The sequence below is a fragment of the Halichoeres trimaculatus genome, unplaced genomic scaffold (genome assembly GCF_033239565.1).
Source record: "Halichoeres trimaculatus isolate MK-OKI-2021-1 unplaced genomic scaffold, fHalTri1.1 fHalTri1_scaffold_12, whole genome shotgun sequence".
Classification (NCBI taxonomy): domain Eukaryota; kingdom Metazoa; phylum Chordata; class Actinopteri; order Labriformes; family Labridae; genus Halichoeres; species Halichoeres trimaculatus.
The window spans coordinates 34,545,969-34,563,642 of NW_027437190.1; the positions used below are offsets into that span (position 1 = coordinate 34,545,969).

The window sequence follows — 17,674 nt, forward strand, 5'->3', positions numbered from 1 at the left end:
AAAAGAAGTCTGAGGAGAGGGCCTTCATCATGACAAGCTTCATCTTTTTCAACAGCCAGCCGTGGAGCGCCAGTATCTTAAAAAAAAAAAAACTAAATCAATCAATTTGACTCACAATTAAACAACGTACACAGTTTATTCTGCAAAGTAACTGAGACACAACAAAATTGAACAGTTTATTTTTCCAAACACTAAAAACATTTTGTGTTTCAACATTTAAAAAAACTGATTCAGGCCTGTTTTAAAAAAAAAAAGGGCCACCGTACATACAATCACTTTAAATGCATGTTTCTATTCTAACTAATCACAAAGAGTAAAAATAAAATCACAGAAAATCCCAAACCGTAAAAATATGAGGTGATACTACATGCAAACACCCCTGCTTGATAATTCCCTTATTTTGAACAAAGACTAAAAATAAACTTTATCAAAATGTAACTTGTTTTAAAATGTTCTGGATTCGTGGCTCTGAAGGAGTCTGTTTGTCTTTGGTTTGACCTGGTTTACTGGATGATTGGACGTCATCTTTCATCAATTCGACACTGCTGCAGCCTTTTCACGGCCTACAGCTCAGTGGCACAGCTCTACATCGCCCTCTGCTGGTCAGAGCTACAAACAACAGGTAACACAAGGAGGGGCTGGAGAATGAAAAGGAGGTTTCTCAGGTTAAACAGACGTTTGGCCGCTCACACAAGCTTCAAGAGGGGAGACATCAAATATTTTACAACCTAAAGGGGGAAATACTCAAGTGCTAGGATGTCAACACCTCAGAGAGTGTGTGTGAGAGAGTGTGTGAGTGTGTGTGTGTCTAAGCATTCAGTTTCTGATTCTCGGCTGGTACCACATCAGTCAGCTGGCCTTCATGGCTCTCCTCCTCTCCAGGAACCTGAGACACAGAAAGGAGAGAGGCTGCAGTTAGTCCCTGAATCTTTAGGGTCCTGGTCCAGGATTTTAGACAAATCTGATTCACAGAGGCCAAAAAAATAAAATAAAATAACAAAAAATTCTCCATTTCTAAAGTCACCTGTTTCTTTGATTTACAGCATTTTCTTGTCCAAATAATAATTATAATAATAATTTCTTTTGGGTTATTTCTTATGTAATGTGACGGAAGTTGGTGTGTATGATAAAGTCCAACTAACCCTGCAAAACTGCTCATTTTTGCGCCTAATTCCAATGCGAAGGATGATAAAGACGTACTTAATAAATGCATCAGATATTGATTTTAAAGACATTTAAATTACAACGGACTCTTTAATTAAAATCTCACATTTTTCTGCAGTGACAGTGGAAAATTAATGTTGATGTCCTGAGTTAAACTGTTCAGAAATGTTTGCAGAAAGAGACGAGACGATACCCCAAACATTTCAACTTTACACAAAATGTCATGAACTGTTTAAATATTGAGAATAATAAAAAATAAATATTATTTTAAGAGAAAAATAAATAAATAAACAAAACTAAAATTAATGAGCTGTGTTCTGTCAGTAGTGTTTAATTTAAGGAGGCTGCTGCTGAACCCTCAGCACATTCACTTCCTGAAACAGTTTCTTTTTCATGTTTTTCATGCTCCTTCAAAATAAAAAAATAAAAATAAATAAAACTAAAAATAAAAAACTACTGCCACTGCAAAATAATGCTTAAGTCATTATTTAATTTTATCTTTTCCATTTTTTTTTTATAAATTGTTTAATTAAATTTGTATTTATTTAAATAAATCTATAATTAAATGAAAAATCTTTTCTGCAGGGTTAGATCTGGCTGCTTTTGGTTTTGGTTAAAGTCATAAATTAAAAAATTTAAAACAATTTATCATTAATGGCACCACAGGTGTTATCTGTTCAATGCTGTAAATATATGTTTTTCAATTTTTAAGACTCAGTCTTTGTTGAATTTTTTCACATTTATGATAAATCTTTGAAATCATCATTCCATTCATTAAAATGGGCCAAAAATGTTTGGAAAAATCTAAATATTTTAAAAAGTAGAATGATTATAAAAGTGGAACTTATACAAACATTTCTCCTCAACATGACGAACATTTCATGATTTGATCGGTGCAAATTTGCGCTTATTTGTAGGAGGAGTAGCTGGGCAAAAATGCCGAGCATTTTAACGTTAATATGATCAAAGCCACTTTTAAAAAACATGAATCAGCTGATGCTTCTCAAGTTAATTTGATTTATTTTATTTGCATGTTTCTCATCATAAAGTTGAGCCTTTTGGATGTTTGTTGGAAATATGATTAAAATGTTGAAGATGAAACTCTTGTTAAGGATGATGGAGGGAATTTATGCAGGACAATAAATGAAAAAAAACAACACAAAAATATGTGTTATAAAAATATTTTCTGAGTGTTTTTAGAAAGATGTTTTAATTCTACCTTTATTTTAAATATAAAAAATAAGGATCTTAATGTAAATATGAATTACAGTGTTTTAAATTTCTCTCCTCTACGGGAACAGTCAGCAGAGAAACACCTCTTTAAACTAACAGGATGGAGCAAAAGCCAAAATGTGTTTGTCACTCTGACATTATTGATGTGTGCTCTGAACAACATGAAACAAAGGCCTGATGAGCCACGGACACGATGCATTGTGGGTAATTAGAGATGACGTCAGCCCAGAGTAGAAAGGTCTGACATCATCCTGCTCCTGGTAGTCCACCTGGATCATGAGAGAATCACGAGGTGGTCCTTTTGCTCCACCTGGTGGTTGGATTGAGCTACTGCCTCAGCTGATGGAGCAAAGGCTCCAGAGTGAGACTGTTGGAGCGGTGGCGCCATCTTGTGGCGACAGTGTGGAATACTTCACTTCCATAACAGGAGATGTTTTATTGTGATGATTATGACTCAGAGGAAATAAATCCGTGAATAAAGAGTGAAGCTCGCTCTGTGGGACTCACCTCCCAGTAGATGCTGTCCTCAAAGCAGATGGTGTCAGGAGGAGCGCCGTAGATTGGCAGCTTGAGGATGAAACCTGGAGACAGAGGAGACGCCACGTCAGTTATCATCCAGACTCTCTGATTTTAATCCAGTCAGTGACTTTTAATCAGTTTTTAATCAGAGTTTTCAAAGAGCGAAGGAGGGGGGTGTTAGAGGAACCTACCGACGATGGCTCCTCCCAGCAGAGCGATGCCCAGGGTGACGGCGAGGCCGAGTGCCTGGAAGCCAGCCTGAGTGGACGCCGACCGTCCTTTAACGATGTCAGGGAACACATCAGCCATCCTGAGACACACACGGAGGAGAAACAACCACAGATTAGACGTGACTTTCTCTGGAGGAGGAGCTTGAATCGATCGGACATCTCTTTGTGCTCCATGAGCGACGTTATCTGAGATCATCTCAAACGAACTGAAAAATGCTGACGTTCAGGATCAACCACTGCCCTCAGAAAACAGTCAAGTTTAAGCGTGTTAGACTCCTCATGTGTGACCTTTGACTCCTCACAAGCTGTAAACTGACGTGAAGCTGGCTGAGCCGTCTCTGTGTCACAGAAATGAAACCGTAATTTAATCATGTTTCATTAAAGAAGACTCTAAGCTATTAAAGTCCTTAAACCAAGGGTCTTCAACCTGTGGCTCTGAGGCCTCATGTGGCTCTTTGACTCCTTTGCAGTGGCTCCTTGTAGCTTTAAAAAAATATTACTGGAATTAAAAAATATATTTTTCTTACAGAGGGTATTAATGGCTAAAGACACTGACACTAAATAAAATTATGTGTTGATATTTTGTTTGACTAAATATGCATCACCTTTTGCGATAAAGCTTTCAATTTTTCAAAGATTTTTGAATTTTTTTAAATTTAATTTTCTGATATTTTTTCAAGTTTGGAAAAAGTTTTCAAAATGTTTGCAAATTTCCTTTGTTTTTATTTCCTCATATTTTTGCAAATTTTCTTAATTCTAGTTTTTTTAAAAAATCTATAAATTTTTGAAATTTTTTACATTTTTTAAGAACTTGGCAGATTTTTGAAATTATTTTTTTGTGCTTTTTTAAATCTCAAAATCTTTTGAATTATTGCAAATTTCTATTTTTTATTTTTGAAAATTTTTGTATTTTATTTATTTTTTTAAATTGCAACCAATTTAAATGTAACAACTTTGGCAATTTTACGAAATTAATGCTATGACATTTTTTTTCATTTTTAAAAAATATTTGCAAATTTAATAAAAAAAAAAAAAATCACATTATATCTTAAGTTGAAAAACATCTTTTTGGATAATTTATCACTAGGTTTTTTCTTTACATTTAGAATTTATTACACTTTTCTGTCTTTAATGTTAAGATAAAGTAGATTTTGTGGCTCCCAAATGACTTTAATCCAGGAAAGCTGAGGCAGAATGGCTCTTATGAAAGTAAAGGTTGCAGACCCCTGCCTTACACTCTTTACTGAGGAAAGAAATCTTCACTGAGATTGGCTCATTTTGTCCTGAGTATCTGCTCAACAAGATGTCTTTTCAATCCAGTGAGCTCGCCCCCTGTTGGGCATTCATAAGAGTACACTTCACGGTATGAGTTAAATAAGTGGAATCATAACGCTGTGTCTCTTCTGATACTCCTTCAGGGATACTTGGTCTGACTTGCAGGAAGGATTAGATCAAAAACACTCACCCCTCTCCGTAAACGTCCATGGTCGCCACAGAAGCAGTCACGGCTCCCACGATTGCACCGAGGACGCCTGGCATGCCGTGCAGGTTGTGGACCCCACAGGTGTCTTGGATCTTCAGTTTGGATTCCAGCACAGGCTGAAAGAAGGAAAAGGAGACAGAGGAACCTGATCGTTAGAGATGAAAATGGATCCAGATTCGTTTGGATCAAAAATATCGTGAAAACTCTCGTCAGTCATGGCGTCGCACTTACAGAGAGGTACTTAAAGCCCAGCACGGAGATGACACCCGCCAGAAACCCAACAATCATGGAGCCGAAAGGAGTCAGCATCATTTCACCGGCTGTTCCTGCAGCGACTCCTCCGGCCAGAGCGGCGTTCTGGATGTGAACCTGGAGAGGAGAACACATTTATTATTTATCATACTTTTTCCTCAGTGTTGACTGTAGATTATCATCAAAATATCTTCCAACAAGTGACAAATACAATATTTAATGGAAACAAAAATACAGGGAGGTTCTAAAAAAGGCTTTCTAAAACACTTTCTTTTTTTACAAGTAGTCCAACAAATAAGAAACAGGCATGTTTATAACTGAAACGTATCCTCCTGAGACCCAACAATGCATCACTTTTAGAGCTTTATTTAAAAAACAAAATAGTCAGCAAGGATCAAACCCACTGTGCTCTTTAGAAGACATCCTGTGCTTTCCAGTGATATCTGATTGGTTGGAGTTTATCCAATGAAACAAAAGATCTTTTTTTTTTAAACCGACCCCTGTGTTTTATGAGCATAAGGAAAGAAAGTTATCAGATTTATGCAAATTCTGCTTTTAAAGGTGAATATTGAATGTTTCTTAAAACACCAGTTTTTAAGCTGAATTTCTAAAAGTTTTGATGTCAAACTTTTTTTAAAATTACTTAATTACTTACTTACGAATTTTCCCAGTGGCCTCCACGGTGGACATTGGGAATCGCTATATTTGTATTTTCATGTTTCATTTTAAAAGCAGGGAACTTCAGGTGACGGAGGACTGACATACTGACAAATTGAGCTTCAAGAACCCATTGATAAACACATACATTAACACACCAATACGCACATAAATACACACACACATATGTACATACATATATACGTAGCTTATTCAAAGTTTAGTTTTAACTTTTTCAGTGTTTTTCCAGATTTAATGACATTTTTACACCTTTAAAAGGGAGGGAAAACAAGCTATAACTGTTACAAGCTAACGTTTAGGTATTAAATGATTTATGTTTTGTTCTAACAAAAAAAAAATGCTGTTACCCCCTTTAAAACTGTAGAAAGATGACCAAAGAAATACTTTTTTCAATACAAGGAAGTCCCAATGTCCCCTGCAAAGGACACTTGATTAAATAAAATAATAAAAAATGTATAAAGAAATTATCGCAGCATGCAACTTTCAAATAAGACAATTACGTAAGCAGGAAAACCAGAAATTTGACATTTTTTTTCTTTCGGGTCTTGGGAGAATATAATGACACATTTTCTTTCACACTTTACCAAATTAACAAAGTGTAGTCTCTTAATTTAGTTTTTGACTTGGTCAGCTATTACTACAGGAACCTAGGGACTGGTACCTTTCACATCTGTACCAATACAGTACCAATGCCCGGTACCTGGCAATCAGTACCGATTTTCTGTACTTTTTTGTGTATACTGTATGTGCTAAAAAATATTATTTTTTTGTTATAATGAAATATACAAATTTTTCAATTCAACATATTTATTCTTCAGTGTATAACCTCGCAATGCTGTGTTCATGTCCAGCATGGAAAATCGCCTACTCTTCCACTCCCTCACAGTCACAAGGATGCATTTAGGTACCTAAACATGGTATCTTTTGATTTTACGTGACTCAGTACCCGGTACTTCTGACAGAATTTGGTTGGTACCTACAAAAGTACCTAATTTGGTACCCATTCCTACAGGAACCAGATGTTTTATGGTCGTTCACACTGGATAAGAACTTCACTGGGTCTGAATTGGTGCTCCCTGCCTTTCCTCATACATATATGAAATGCCAAAGTCTGAGCTGGGGAGAACACCCTTTGCTCCTATTTCATGAAAAGCCAAGGCAGGGAGAGCAGCATCAAAGACCAAATGGAGTGAGTGTCATTGAGGACACATACGACCCTGATCAAATCAGACACAGTGAAAAGGAGGAGCTAGGTGGTCGATGTCACCTTAATAGTTTTGATTAATAGAAGCAAGTTGGTGAAACGGTGAGCTTAGATTTCAGGTATACAGAAGCAGCACATTAGCTTCTATCGTAGCTTGCACTTAAAAGTTCGATGTTGTTGTTTTTTCTGCAAAATAAAGCGAAGGGTCGACTGAATCTATCTGAAAAATACTGCATAACAACCACATAAAAAGTAATAGTTTAGATCTTCCAAACAATGAGTGTGTGACTGTTTGTTTCACACTTTACGCAGACATGGCGTCAAACTGATGAAGCGCACTGCGACACGTGGACTCTATCAGCTGATAATCTCTTCTTTACTATCAACAGGCTTCATGGTATGTCTTCTGCTCTGGAAACGATTCACTCTGTGTTTGATCGCTATCACCACAGGAATGTACGACGTTGCTGTGACAGGTAAGCATGACAGACGCGAGCTGAGATCACATGAGGCTCCATGTGACACAGTCTTTTCAGGGAGGTTGTTTATCTTCAGGTGACTCTGGTCTTTCGAGTAACTCAGTCATGAGCTTTGATTGTTAAAGATAAGAGTGATCTTGATAATGAAACGTCTTTCTTGCTTTGGATTCTTTCTTTGCGACTGTGTCAAAACAAGAGCCGACCAATCCCAAGCCCCGGCGCTTTCACACATTGAGACAAAGTTGGACGAGCTTGCAAAAGAAACATGTTTAAACCAGGTTTGTTTCATCTGTGGTGGCAGAAATATGCAAACAAACCCCCCAAAAAATGAAGACCTGCTTGTCTCAAAAAGTAGTATGGGAGGTAGAGCCTTCGCTGTCTTTGCGTTTCTCCCTAGGAATCACCTGACAGCCTGAACCCAGGACGCAGAAACCTGTCCCCCATTTCCTTGAAGGAGTATTTATCAAACTGAGCATCCTCACCATGTCCAGTTTGCCGTCGTGTGCCGTGAGGGAGGACATGCCGTAGGTTGCCAGAGTGCAAGCTGCCAGGGAGTAGTAGGTGTTCATGGCTGTGCGGTGCTGGTCGTCTCCATGAGCAGTGATGGCGGAGTTGAAGCTGGGCCAGAACATCCACAGGTAGATGGTACCTGAGAGGTGAAACAGTGAGAAGAACACTGAATTAGCTGAAATAAATGATTGAGGGGAAGTTAAAGACGAGGAGTCCCGGAAGCAAACTTACCGATCATGGCGAACAAGTCCGAATGGTAGACGGAGCAGTTCCTGCTTTTGCTTTTGTCCAGGTTGGGTCGGAACAGGACTCGGGTCACCATGAGACCAAAGTAGGCTCCAAATGTGTGGATGGTCATGGAGCCTCCGGCGTCTTTTACCTGAAACATAGTTGAAGGTTTGAGCGTCTACTGATGACTTGAAATAGTTCCCACAAACATCCGCTTGTCCTTGTGTGGGCAACTCACCCCTAGAAGTGTCAGCAGGATGAACTCATTGACAGCGAACAGCGTGACCTCAAACATCGCCATGATCAGCAGCTGGACCGGGCTGGTTTTACCCAGAACTGCGCCGAATGAGATGAGCACGGAGCCGGTGCAGAAGTCAGCATTGATCATACTGAGAAAAGAAGGAGGGCTTGTTACTAAAGCAGTTTCTGCAATCCCAGAATGAAACTGTGTGAGTGCATTGAGTACGTCTTTCAACATACCTCTCCACGCCGATGTGGATCTTCCCATGATGCATACCATGGAAGAAGCCCTGCATGAGCGTCGCCCACTGCAGCGCGAAGGCAGCGATCAGGAAGTTAAAGCCCACGCTGCTGAAGCCGTACTTCTGCAGGAACGTCATGAGAAAGCCAAAGCCGATGAAGATCATCACGTGCACGTCCTGGAAACCTGCAGGGTGTAGAGAACGAAGCATGAGGATATGGAAATCAGGAGCCCTGAGGGATCAGCGCTCCAGGTTTGTTTGTGTGGCTGAGGGTTCACAGAAAAACCTGATGGACGGATTTTACAAAAGCTCCCTGAGGTGTACGTGTGTTTCTGAGCTTCACGTGGCAGAAAAACTCTAGACTCTTAAACTTTGATAAAACCTGTCTTTGTAGTTGTCTAAGCTTTAAACCAGATCCTGTAATCAACATTCAGTGTGGGGTCCCTCAAGGCTTAGTTCTTGGACCACTAATGTGACTTTTTATTTCCAAGACAATGTTCTGATTTCCTTTTAAAAAACATTTCCATATATTGTGTTTTGAATGCTGAACAATTTGTTTATCTTAATGGTTAAGTATCCTCCAGAGCTTAATTGACATATGGTGTCCCTCAGAGCTCCATACTTGGCCCATTATTGTTCCTTATGACCATAAATGATTTAGCTTCTGTGTCTTCCACCGTGCTACCGATACTTATTGCCGGTGATACAACCTTGATTCTGACTAACAAGAATTTTGATTTGCTTATTAGTGGAGCTAATCCTGGAATAGGGACATATATATATATATATATATATATATATATATATATATATATATATATATATATATATATATATATATATATATATATGTATATACATATATATATATATATATATATATATATATATATATGTATATATATATATATATATATATATATATATATATATATATATATATATATATATATATATATATATTATTTTTTATTTTTCAAAAAGTTATCATTTATATAAATATATATATATATATATTTATATATATATATATATATATATATATATATATATATATATATATATATATATACTAATTTTACTATTTTCACAGGTAAAAACAAAAAATACTGTACATCCAAACCCAATATTTTCATTGATTTGCAGAAAATATTGATTACTCAAAAGAAACTTGTTCGGCTCCCCACCTCCTCTAATTGTTTATCTCATCTTCCCCTCTATCTAAAAAAGCGGAGCTTTTTGTCCGTTTACGATATTAATTTTCTTCAGTCTTGTGTATTTATTTATAAATACATTCATCTACCACATTTGTTTCCAGAATACTTTATGGATTTTTTTTTACAATCAGCTCTCAGATTAATTCGCGCTAAACAAGACATACCATTAAACTTCATGCTCCTTTTTTCCGTACAATGACAGTTTTTTATAGCTTATATATATATATATATAAGCTGTTATGATGATGACGCTCAACTCTTTATAGGGGACATATAATATCAGGTTTAGCCATAAGTTTTTCCAGCGGGAATGAGTTTGACTGTACTATAACAAGACTTTACCAACACTGGGCATGTGGGGATGTAGCTCAGTGGTAGAGCCCATGCTTCACATGCATGAGGCCCCGGGTTCAAACTCTGGCATCTCCATGATTCTTAGATATCTGACTGAGAATTTCTGGAAGTAGATCTCTTCAGAAGTTCTTGGAGTAGGTGGAGGTTTTGAAAATCCAGTATTCTTACTTTGTATCCATGTTAACGATATCAGAAAGTAGAATACACAAATCTGCACCCCAACTTCCCAATTCTCCATCTTTCAGTGAAACAGCCAATCACAGAGCTCCATGAGGCCTTTGTCACTTTAAACAGCTTTCTTGTGTGAAAAACCACACTTACATAAGATCTGTTGAATGGATGATCAATGAAAAGTTCTCAGAAGGTTTAAAACATTTTCAAACATTATCCTCTTTATGTTGTCTTAATGAATCTGGTCAGCTGTTGGACAGACTCCCCGCTCTGACAGAAGAAGTCTAAATGTGCGGGTAATGAACTCTCTCAACCTGTCCTGGTTCACACACTCAGAGCTCTGCTTTCCAACTGTCCTTATTTGTCCCAAACAGCCTCACACAATATTGCACTGTGCCGTGGCTGCTGTCTCCATGGTGACTGTCAGTTGGCACGGCCCAGTGGAGGTGTCGCCAGTGTCCCTGTTGGCATTTTGGCCCAGATACACGAACTGACGTCCAGGGAGGACACCACACAGGCAGAGCAATGAGAGGATGTGCTGGATGGGATTAGAGTCTGTCAATGTTATCCACTGAAGCATGTTCTCGCTTTGATTTCATACCACACGTGGTTATACAACGGGCAGAATTAACAGACGTGGTTGTTCCCTTTGAACTGTTTCATTCCCACAGGGGAAACCAGAGTCTTCGTCGCATATTTCAGAGATCTGTACATTTAAATGGCTCAAACAGGATCTGTTGAGAATAAGGACTGAAAGTCTTTAAAGGTAAGTGACCAAAACATTAGTTTGATATGTCCCCTGGAAAGAGTCAAGACCCATCCATGCTCAATGTAAGCTATGGATCTGGATACGGGTGGTGCCCTTGCAGAAAATGCTTGAAAGTTGAAATGCTGAGCCCTAACCCTAAACACAGCAGTCCTATTTATAACCTCAGAACCACTTACAACACTATCAGCTGTGTGGTTTCCATGATGACAGATCATCTCCATTCATTTCAATGGACCAAAAAATGTTGGTAAATGCTTAATATTTCAAAAAGTACAAGGGTTAGAAATGTGAAACGCAGACACACATTTTTCCTTAAAAAGCTAAACATTTTAAAGTTAGAACAATGAAAATCGATGAAAATTTGTAGAAGAAGTAGCGAGCCAAAAATTTCCAAAAATTTGATGTGTCTATGTGAAACATAGATTCACATTTCTCCTAAAGATGCTAAACATGCTGAGAAAATGCTGAGCCCTAACCCTAAATGGATCAGTCCTATTTATAACCTCAGAACACCTTTATGACATCATCAGCTGTGTGGTTACCATGATGACGGATCATCTCCATTCATTTCAATGGACCAAAAAATTTTGGTAAATGCTGAAAATTTCAAAAAGTACAAGGGTTAGGAATGTGAAACGCAGACACACATTTCTCCTCAAAATGCTGAACATTTTAAAGTTAGAATGGTGAAAATTTATGAAAATTTGTAGGAGGAGTAGCGAGCCTAAGATCACTATAAGGTTGCTTGTGGTTGAGTTTCACTTCTCACAGTTAGTTAAAAACTGTGGTTGTAGCTTTTTGTCACCCTGTTAAAAAAACAAAGTAACTCATCATATTTGTTTTTCTGCTGCAGGAACCAAACCTGTGCCCTGTCCCCTCATTCATCATCCTGCCTCCTCCACCTTCAGGTGATCTTTGCACACGGCGGGGACTTGTGAAGCGTGTTATCAGTTTAAATACCGACCTTATCTCACAGGGACGTATAGAACACACACCACACCGACTACTGGACCACCGACACACAACAGATTTGCAACCTGCTGGAGATCCTGCTTCAGACAAGAAGAGAAAACAGCTCAGGTGTGTCTGTCTGAATGCTGCCCTATAGATGACCTGCAGAGGAGAAACCTGTTTACCCAGGAGTCTCTGTCTCTGTTCAGGATGAGGGTTTACACAGCGCTGAAACAGGAAGGTGAATTTATTCCTCGTGACAGTGAAGGTGTCGAGTTAAAGATTATCTGGAGCCATTAAACCTAATGGACCTTTACTCTCTGAGGTCAAAGCATACCCCCACCTGTGTCCACCTGTGTGTATCTCAAAGCTGGCTGATAATGACTCTGGTATTGAAGGCCAAGGCAGACACAGTTTGATGTTTGGTATCAAAGCATCCGAACGATAAAACTGAAATGTAGGCGACAAGTTCAGCTTTGATGTTATCGGCTGCAGATTGAGCCTTGTCTGCTTCAAGTGTTTCCCTGAAGAGTAATCGAAGAGAGTCCAACAAGATCTAAACTTTGTGACTTTACAAAAATCTGTTGTTACAGTTTGAGGAAGCACCATTTCCTTGATTAGATTGGAAAATTTGTGTGTGGAATAATTCTCACTCTGAAATTCCTAACTCTAACCCTAGTCCTATCCCTAACCCCTAATCCTAACCCCTTATCCTAACTTTTACCAGCTAGATATGAACACATAGCGTATACAGCCAAGCTAGCATAGTGATGCTTAAATAGGAACTCTAACATTGGGTTGTTTGGTAGATGACCCAGGTTTCCCAGGACCTCATCCCAGTCCAGATCTGTGGGCTGTAGGGAATGCATCACCCATCCATTTTCTCTTTGGGATCAGAAGGCGCCACGTCGTCATTTCTACCCTCTAAAGACAGACAACCATCCTAACTTACTCACTCCTAGTGGCAAGGTGTCAACCAATCACCCTGATTGGATGGTTTTCATGTTCTGGACCCTGGGAGGAAGGCGGGACTGGGCACATGGGCTCTTTTCCAAACCGCCTACTACATTAGTAGTGCCAACTATTTTGGCCTAAATTTAGTCTGTAGTAGTCAGTATACGAAAACTTGCAAAATCTGCAGTATCCCAAGAATCCCATGTCCTACTGGTCCAGGAAAATCTCCCTAGCATACTGTTTCCCACAATGCATAGCTCTGACGCTGTTTGTCAATGCAGGTGGCAGGTTTTGGTGAATTACCGCCATCTAGTGGAATGAGTTAACATTACAACTACAATACAACAACACTAAGGTTATATGGTCCGTGAGATAGTAATAAAGTGATGAGAAAGAAACACAAGTAAATCTTGTCACTTCTGGTTGTAAAAGGTGTTTACTTCTACAAATTCATTAAAGTCCATATAAAAGACTAATTACCCTTTAACCATACGTGGATTATATGGAAGTGTTTTTTCATCAGCTGTAAAAATAAAAATCCAGATTTATTTTCAGTCAATGATATAACTTTTGGTGTAAGATTAGAAATCAAGTATGATGATTCTGTTTGATATGATTAACAAAATAACTAAATGCTGAGATCTGCCCATCGCTTGTTTTGTATATTTATATTAAAGGCAAAAAAACATCATCTGTAGCTCCACCTTCCGAGACGGGAAACCAGAGTAGTATACTACAAAACAGACCCAACAGAACAGTCATACTTCATACCACAAGCAAAAGCAGTAGGTAGTATGTAGTGCCTACTACAGACTACATTCACATGTAGTCTGTAGAAGGTGGTCTGAAAAACAGCTCCCCCTGGAGGAAATGGGAAACATTGCAGGGGACAGGGATGTTAGGGTGACCTTGCTTGGACTGTTTCCCCAGTGACCCAATCTTGGGTAATCGGATAGAAATGGAAAACTCCATCATGATGAGTCCAACAGTTGCTATGATACCTACAAAAGACACCTTTAGCCACTTTGTTAACTTTGCTAATAATGTAAATTTTTAGTCTCTAGCAATCAAACATGAAGCTTGGAGAGTTTGTAGGTCACAAATATTTTTCTTGGTGTTTACACTCAACAAACGCAAACATTTGGAGGAGTAGAAGGAAAAAAGAACACACCTAAAGTTAGTTTTTGCTTTTTACTGAAGTTATCTTCAAGGGTTTTTCTAATGCGTGGATATTTATTCATGAATAAATTTCTGTAAAGACTCCCTTCAGTAAATGAGGGAGTATTTTAGGCTTTGTTGCAAACCTGAATTTCATGTTTCTCGATCAATTTTTGTTATTGGTGCTTTGTGCTGTTCTGCCAAAAGCTAAACAAAATGTACTCATTTTTTTTCATTCATTTTTTTGTTTTCAGATTCTGCACAATATTTTAACATTTTCCCCAGTCTGCAGACTCTATCTCTCCTTTTGCAGGATCCTTCTTTTTTAAAAAAGTTTATGAAACTTAATGAGAAACATATTTCACTTTCGAAAACCTCAGATTTTTAATTCTTATCTGTATCTGTAGTTTTTCCTCATTTGTTTTACACTTTTTTAATTTCACTTGCAAAAAAATTTCTCAGTCCAAGATTAAATGTTTGGGTGGAGCAAACGCCTAAACCTGCAGAGTATTCAAAGTGTTCTTGTTTGTGTCAGTGTGTAAAAGCCTGCAGGTGAGTCCTGCCTCAGGTGTTTGTTAAACTTTCTCCTGAACTTCAGTGAGTGACAGGAAAGAGGAGGTGGAGAAGGAGGTGGGGGGAGATACTACGACAGTCAGCCACCTGCAGGGCAGACCAGGGTTCAGTGCTAGAGATTCATACATTCCAGTCGCTCTCTGGTCTCTCACAGGACACCTGAGTGAGAGTGAGGCTCTCACGTAAACCTGGCTGACAGCTCCCGGCTTGTCGAGACGCGCCTACCTGCCCTCGTGTTGGTGGGAGGGGATGTTTAAGGTGGAGCCGTGAGGAGAGGAAAGGAGAGAGTTCCATTAACTGCTGAAGGAAATTAATGCACACTGGGGAAAATAACTGCAGGGTCGTCTTTTTACCACACCGCACAAAGTGGGAAGGGTCAGCTTTGAAGTCTGCAAACTTGTAAATCTCTTCATGTTGAAATGCTCACGCTTCTTGTTCTTGAGTACGTTTTTTGGCTCGCTACTTCTCCTACAAATCTTCTCAGATTTTCACTGTTCAATTTAAAGATGTTCAGCATGTTCAGGAGAATTGTGCCTATGCGTTTCACATTTCTAACCCGTGCACTTTTTAAGATATACAGCACTTTCCAAAAATTTTTAGCCCATTGAAATTAATGAAGATCATTCTTCACCATTGAAACCATACAGATGATGTCATAAGGGGTTCCAAAGTTACAAACAGGACTGAGACAGTTAAGGATAGGGCTCAGCATTTCAAAATCCAGCATTTGCTGCTTTCCAATACTTGTGCTTATTCCAAAACTGTTTTTTGTTTGTTTGTTGTTCTGCATCTAGTGTTAATTGCAGGTAGTGCAGGCCTTTTGAAAAATGATATTACTGCCACCAGCTGGTCGGGAGTGGCATTAAAGTGGATTTTTGAGAAATCACTGGAATTTGACTCAAAGTGTAACACACAGAGCTCCTAAATGCCGCTCAATTCAACTTAAACATATCAAATATCAGTTTATAACAGAGTGGAAACACTGGGTATGATTATATATGGTATGACTTTCTTTAAACGTTGCATAGGTTATGTCAAAACTCTGCAAATTCAAACAAATTTATGGAGCGAAATGCTGTTTTTCATCACACTGCAACATTTAAATTAACTGTGTAAAGATATTTTGTAGAATATGCAACATAGAGCAGAAGCCCTTGTTCTTTTATTTTGCCGTAATGAGCATTTTGCAGCCTCTGATCACCTTCCAGCCTTTGAGGACAGAGTAAAGCTTTTTTTTTCTTCACCATCAATTCGTATAAATCAGGAAATGAACAATCAATGGATCAGCTTCTGTGTGACAGCAGCGACCTGGAAGACATTTCCATAAAAAGTTCTCTCAGAAATAAAGAGAGCACTCCAATTAGTGGAAAAACAGTGAGCGGCGGCTCACATGTTTCCCACGAGAGTTTGACTGAAATCCAAGCACTCTGCAAAACTGAATGAGACAGAGACGCAAGGGGTGAAAAATGCTGAGAGGGCATGAGGGGTTTGAGACGGAAGAGTAGACGAAAACAAACAACCTTAATCAAGGGTTCTTTTTCTCGGCTTTCTCACACAATGTGATATTTAAAACAAGTGTTTTAAATTTCATTTTTTGAATCATGATTAAAGCCACAACCAGTGATAAGCAGGCCCTCACACCACGTGGGCTGAGACACTGAACATTTGTGTGCACATTGGTCCTGATCCAATATCATACAAGAGAGCTACTAAGGTTTTCATTTGGCGTAAAAACTGTCAACTTTGGCGGCCACGTGTGGCCACGCCCATTGAGTTACAAAAAATCCACGCATCAATTTTAATTGTCCATGTGTCTTCTGTACACACAATAAATTTGAATGTGATCCACAAAAAAATGTGGGAGTAGATCTTTTAAATGCGTACCCTTTAAATCGTCAAAATCCGACATTTAAGTCCAATTTCCAAACTTCCTGTTTAGAATTCAGTTTGGTCCTAAGAGACTTTTTTGTAGGTGTTAGCATGATAAATATGCAAAATGAAATTCAGGCCTGTAGCTCAAAGAAGCTGGAGGGGCTGCATTTTTTTCTCACCCAGGGGGCGCTGTGGAGCATGTATCAGCATGAAAACACTGAATTCATACATTTTTCACCATGATTTAATTTTCTGCGAAATTTCATGAGTTTTCAAGCACTTTGAAGGCAAGTTGTTTGGGCTTATTTTGCTCAGACCTTCATTACTCCCTCATCAAATGCTGACAGCTGTAGACCGTTAAATTATCTATTTACACACATACGTTCCTGTTGATTTAAAGATAACACCCTGGGATCAAACTGCTCATAAATAACCCCGTGCATCCTTGTTTCTGCTCATGCATTAAGTCCAAAGTTCAGTGACTTCAGGTGTGTTTGCTTTCACTTTTCAAGCGTTGAATTAAGCACATGCATACTGTTTACTCAAACTTTTGCACAGAAAACAGACAATGTGTTAGAAAAAGCACTTTTTCAAACACAAACTCCAAGGTTTCCCAAGCTTGAGTTAAAAAAAAATAGCTTTAAAATTTTTATATTAAACACTTCTAGTATCATTATGACCAACTTTTCACTTGATAGAAATGTCTTTTGCATGTCCTAAAAAGATGTCCAGAGAGAAAGGCATCATGGGGATTGTAGTTTTTCCACTACTAAACCATCAGTTGAATGTAAAACAACGCTATGATGGTTTAGAGATATGCATGCATTTAAATTCCTGCAACACTTAAAATATTTGAAAATCCTGAGTGTTTGGCAGACTTGGCCCCTGCATCCTGACCCTGGAGCCTTCCTCTAACCTTTGACCCTGGAAGAAGAAGAAGGAGACTCACTTGGGTAGCGGTAGTAGAAGTCGTTCTCATAGTCAGAGTGAGTCTGGTTGTGCCACTTCTTTGCGTCCGTCTCGTGGTCGTACTCTACCAGTGCACCGAAGAGGATGATGAGGATGATCTCCAGGATGAAGCAGATGACCGGCAGCTTCAGCCGCAGGTTGGTGGAAGCGTCTGTCATGTTTTCTTCCCGATGGAGCGAGCAGGAGAGGAGAAGTGAAAGGGGATTAAAGCTCCAGCACAAAAA

General features: G+C 38.7%; 1 protein-coding gene and 1 non-coding gene across 2 annotated transcripts in view; one reads left to right on the forward strand and one right to left on the reverse strand.

The window, feature by feature from the left end:
• Positions 1-542: 542 nt before the first annotated feature.
• The window catches only part of rhbg (Rh family B glycoprotein), a 17,496-nt gene continuing 364 nt past the window's right edge, over positions 543-17,674 (reverse strand). The window contains exons 1-10 of the mRNA XM_074682974.1: positions 17,431-17,674; positions 8,461-8,647; positions 8,219-8,369; positions 7,984-8,131; positions 7,725-7,891; positions 4,861-4,998; positions 4,612-4,745; positions 3,108-3,226; positions 2,905-2,978; positions 543-886 (exon numbers count right to left, since the gene is read on the reverse strand). The exon at positions 17,431-17,674 is cut by the window's right edge and continues 364 nt beyond it. Coding sequence (XP_074539075.1) covers positions 809-886; positions 2,905-2,978; positions 3,108-3,226; positions 4,612-4,745; positions 4,861-4,998; positions 7,725-7,891; positions 7,984-8,131; positions 8,219-8,369; positions 8,461-8,647; positions 17,431-17,608 — 1,374 coding nt within the window. The 5' untranslated portion in view covers positions 17,609-17,674 and the 3' untranslated portion in view covers positions 543-808. The remainder of the gene's footprint in view (positions 887-2,904; positions 2,979-3,107; positions 3,227-4,611; positions 4,746-4,860; positions 4,999-7,724; positions 7,892-7,983; positions 8,132-8,218; positions 8,370-8,460; positions 8,648-17,430) is intronic.
• On the forward strand, positions 10,037-10,108 carry trnav-cac (transfer RNA valine (anticodon CAC)). The gene has a single exon. It is a non-coding gene; the product is annotated as a tRNA-Val (tRNA).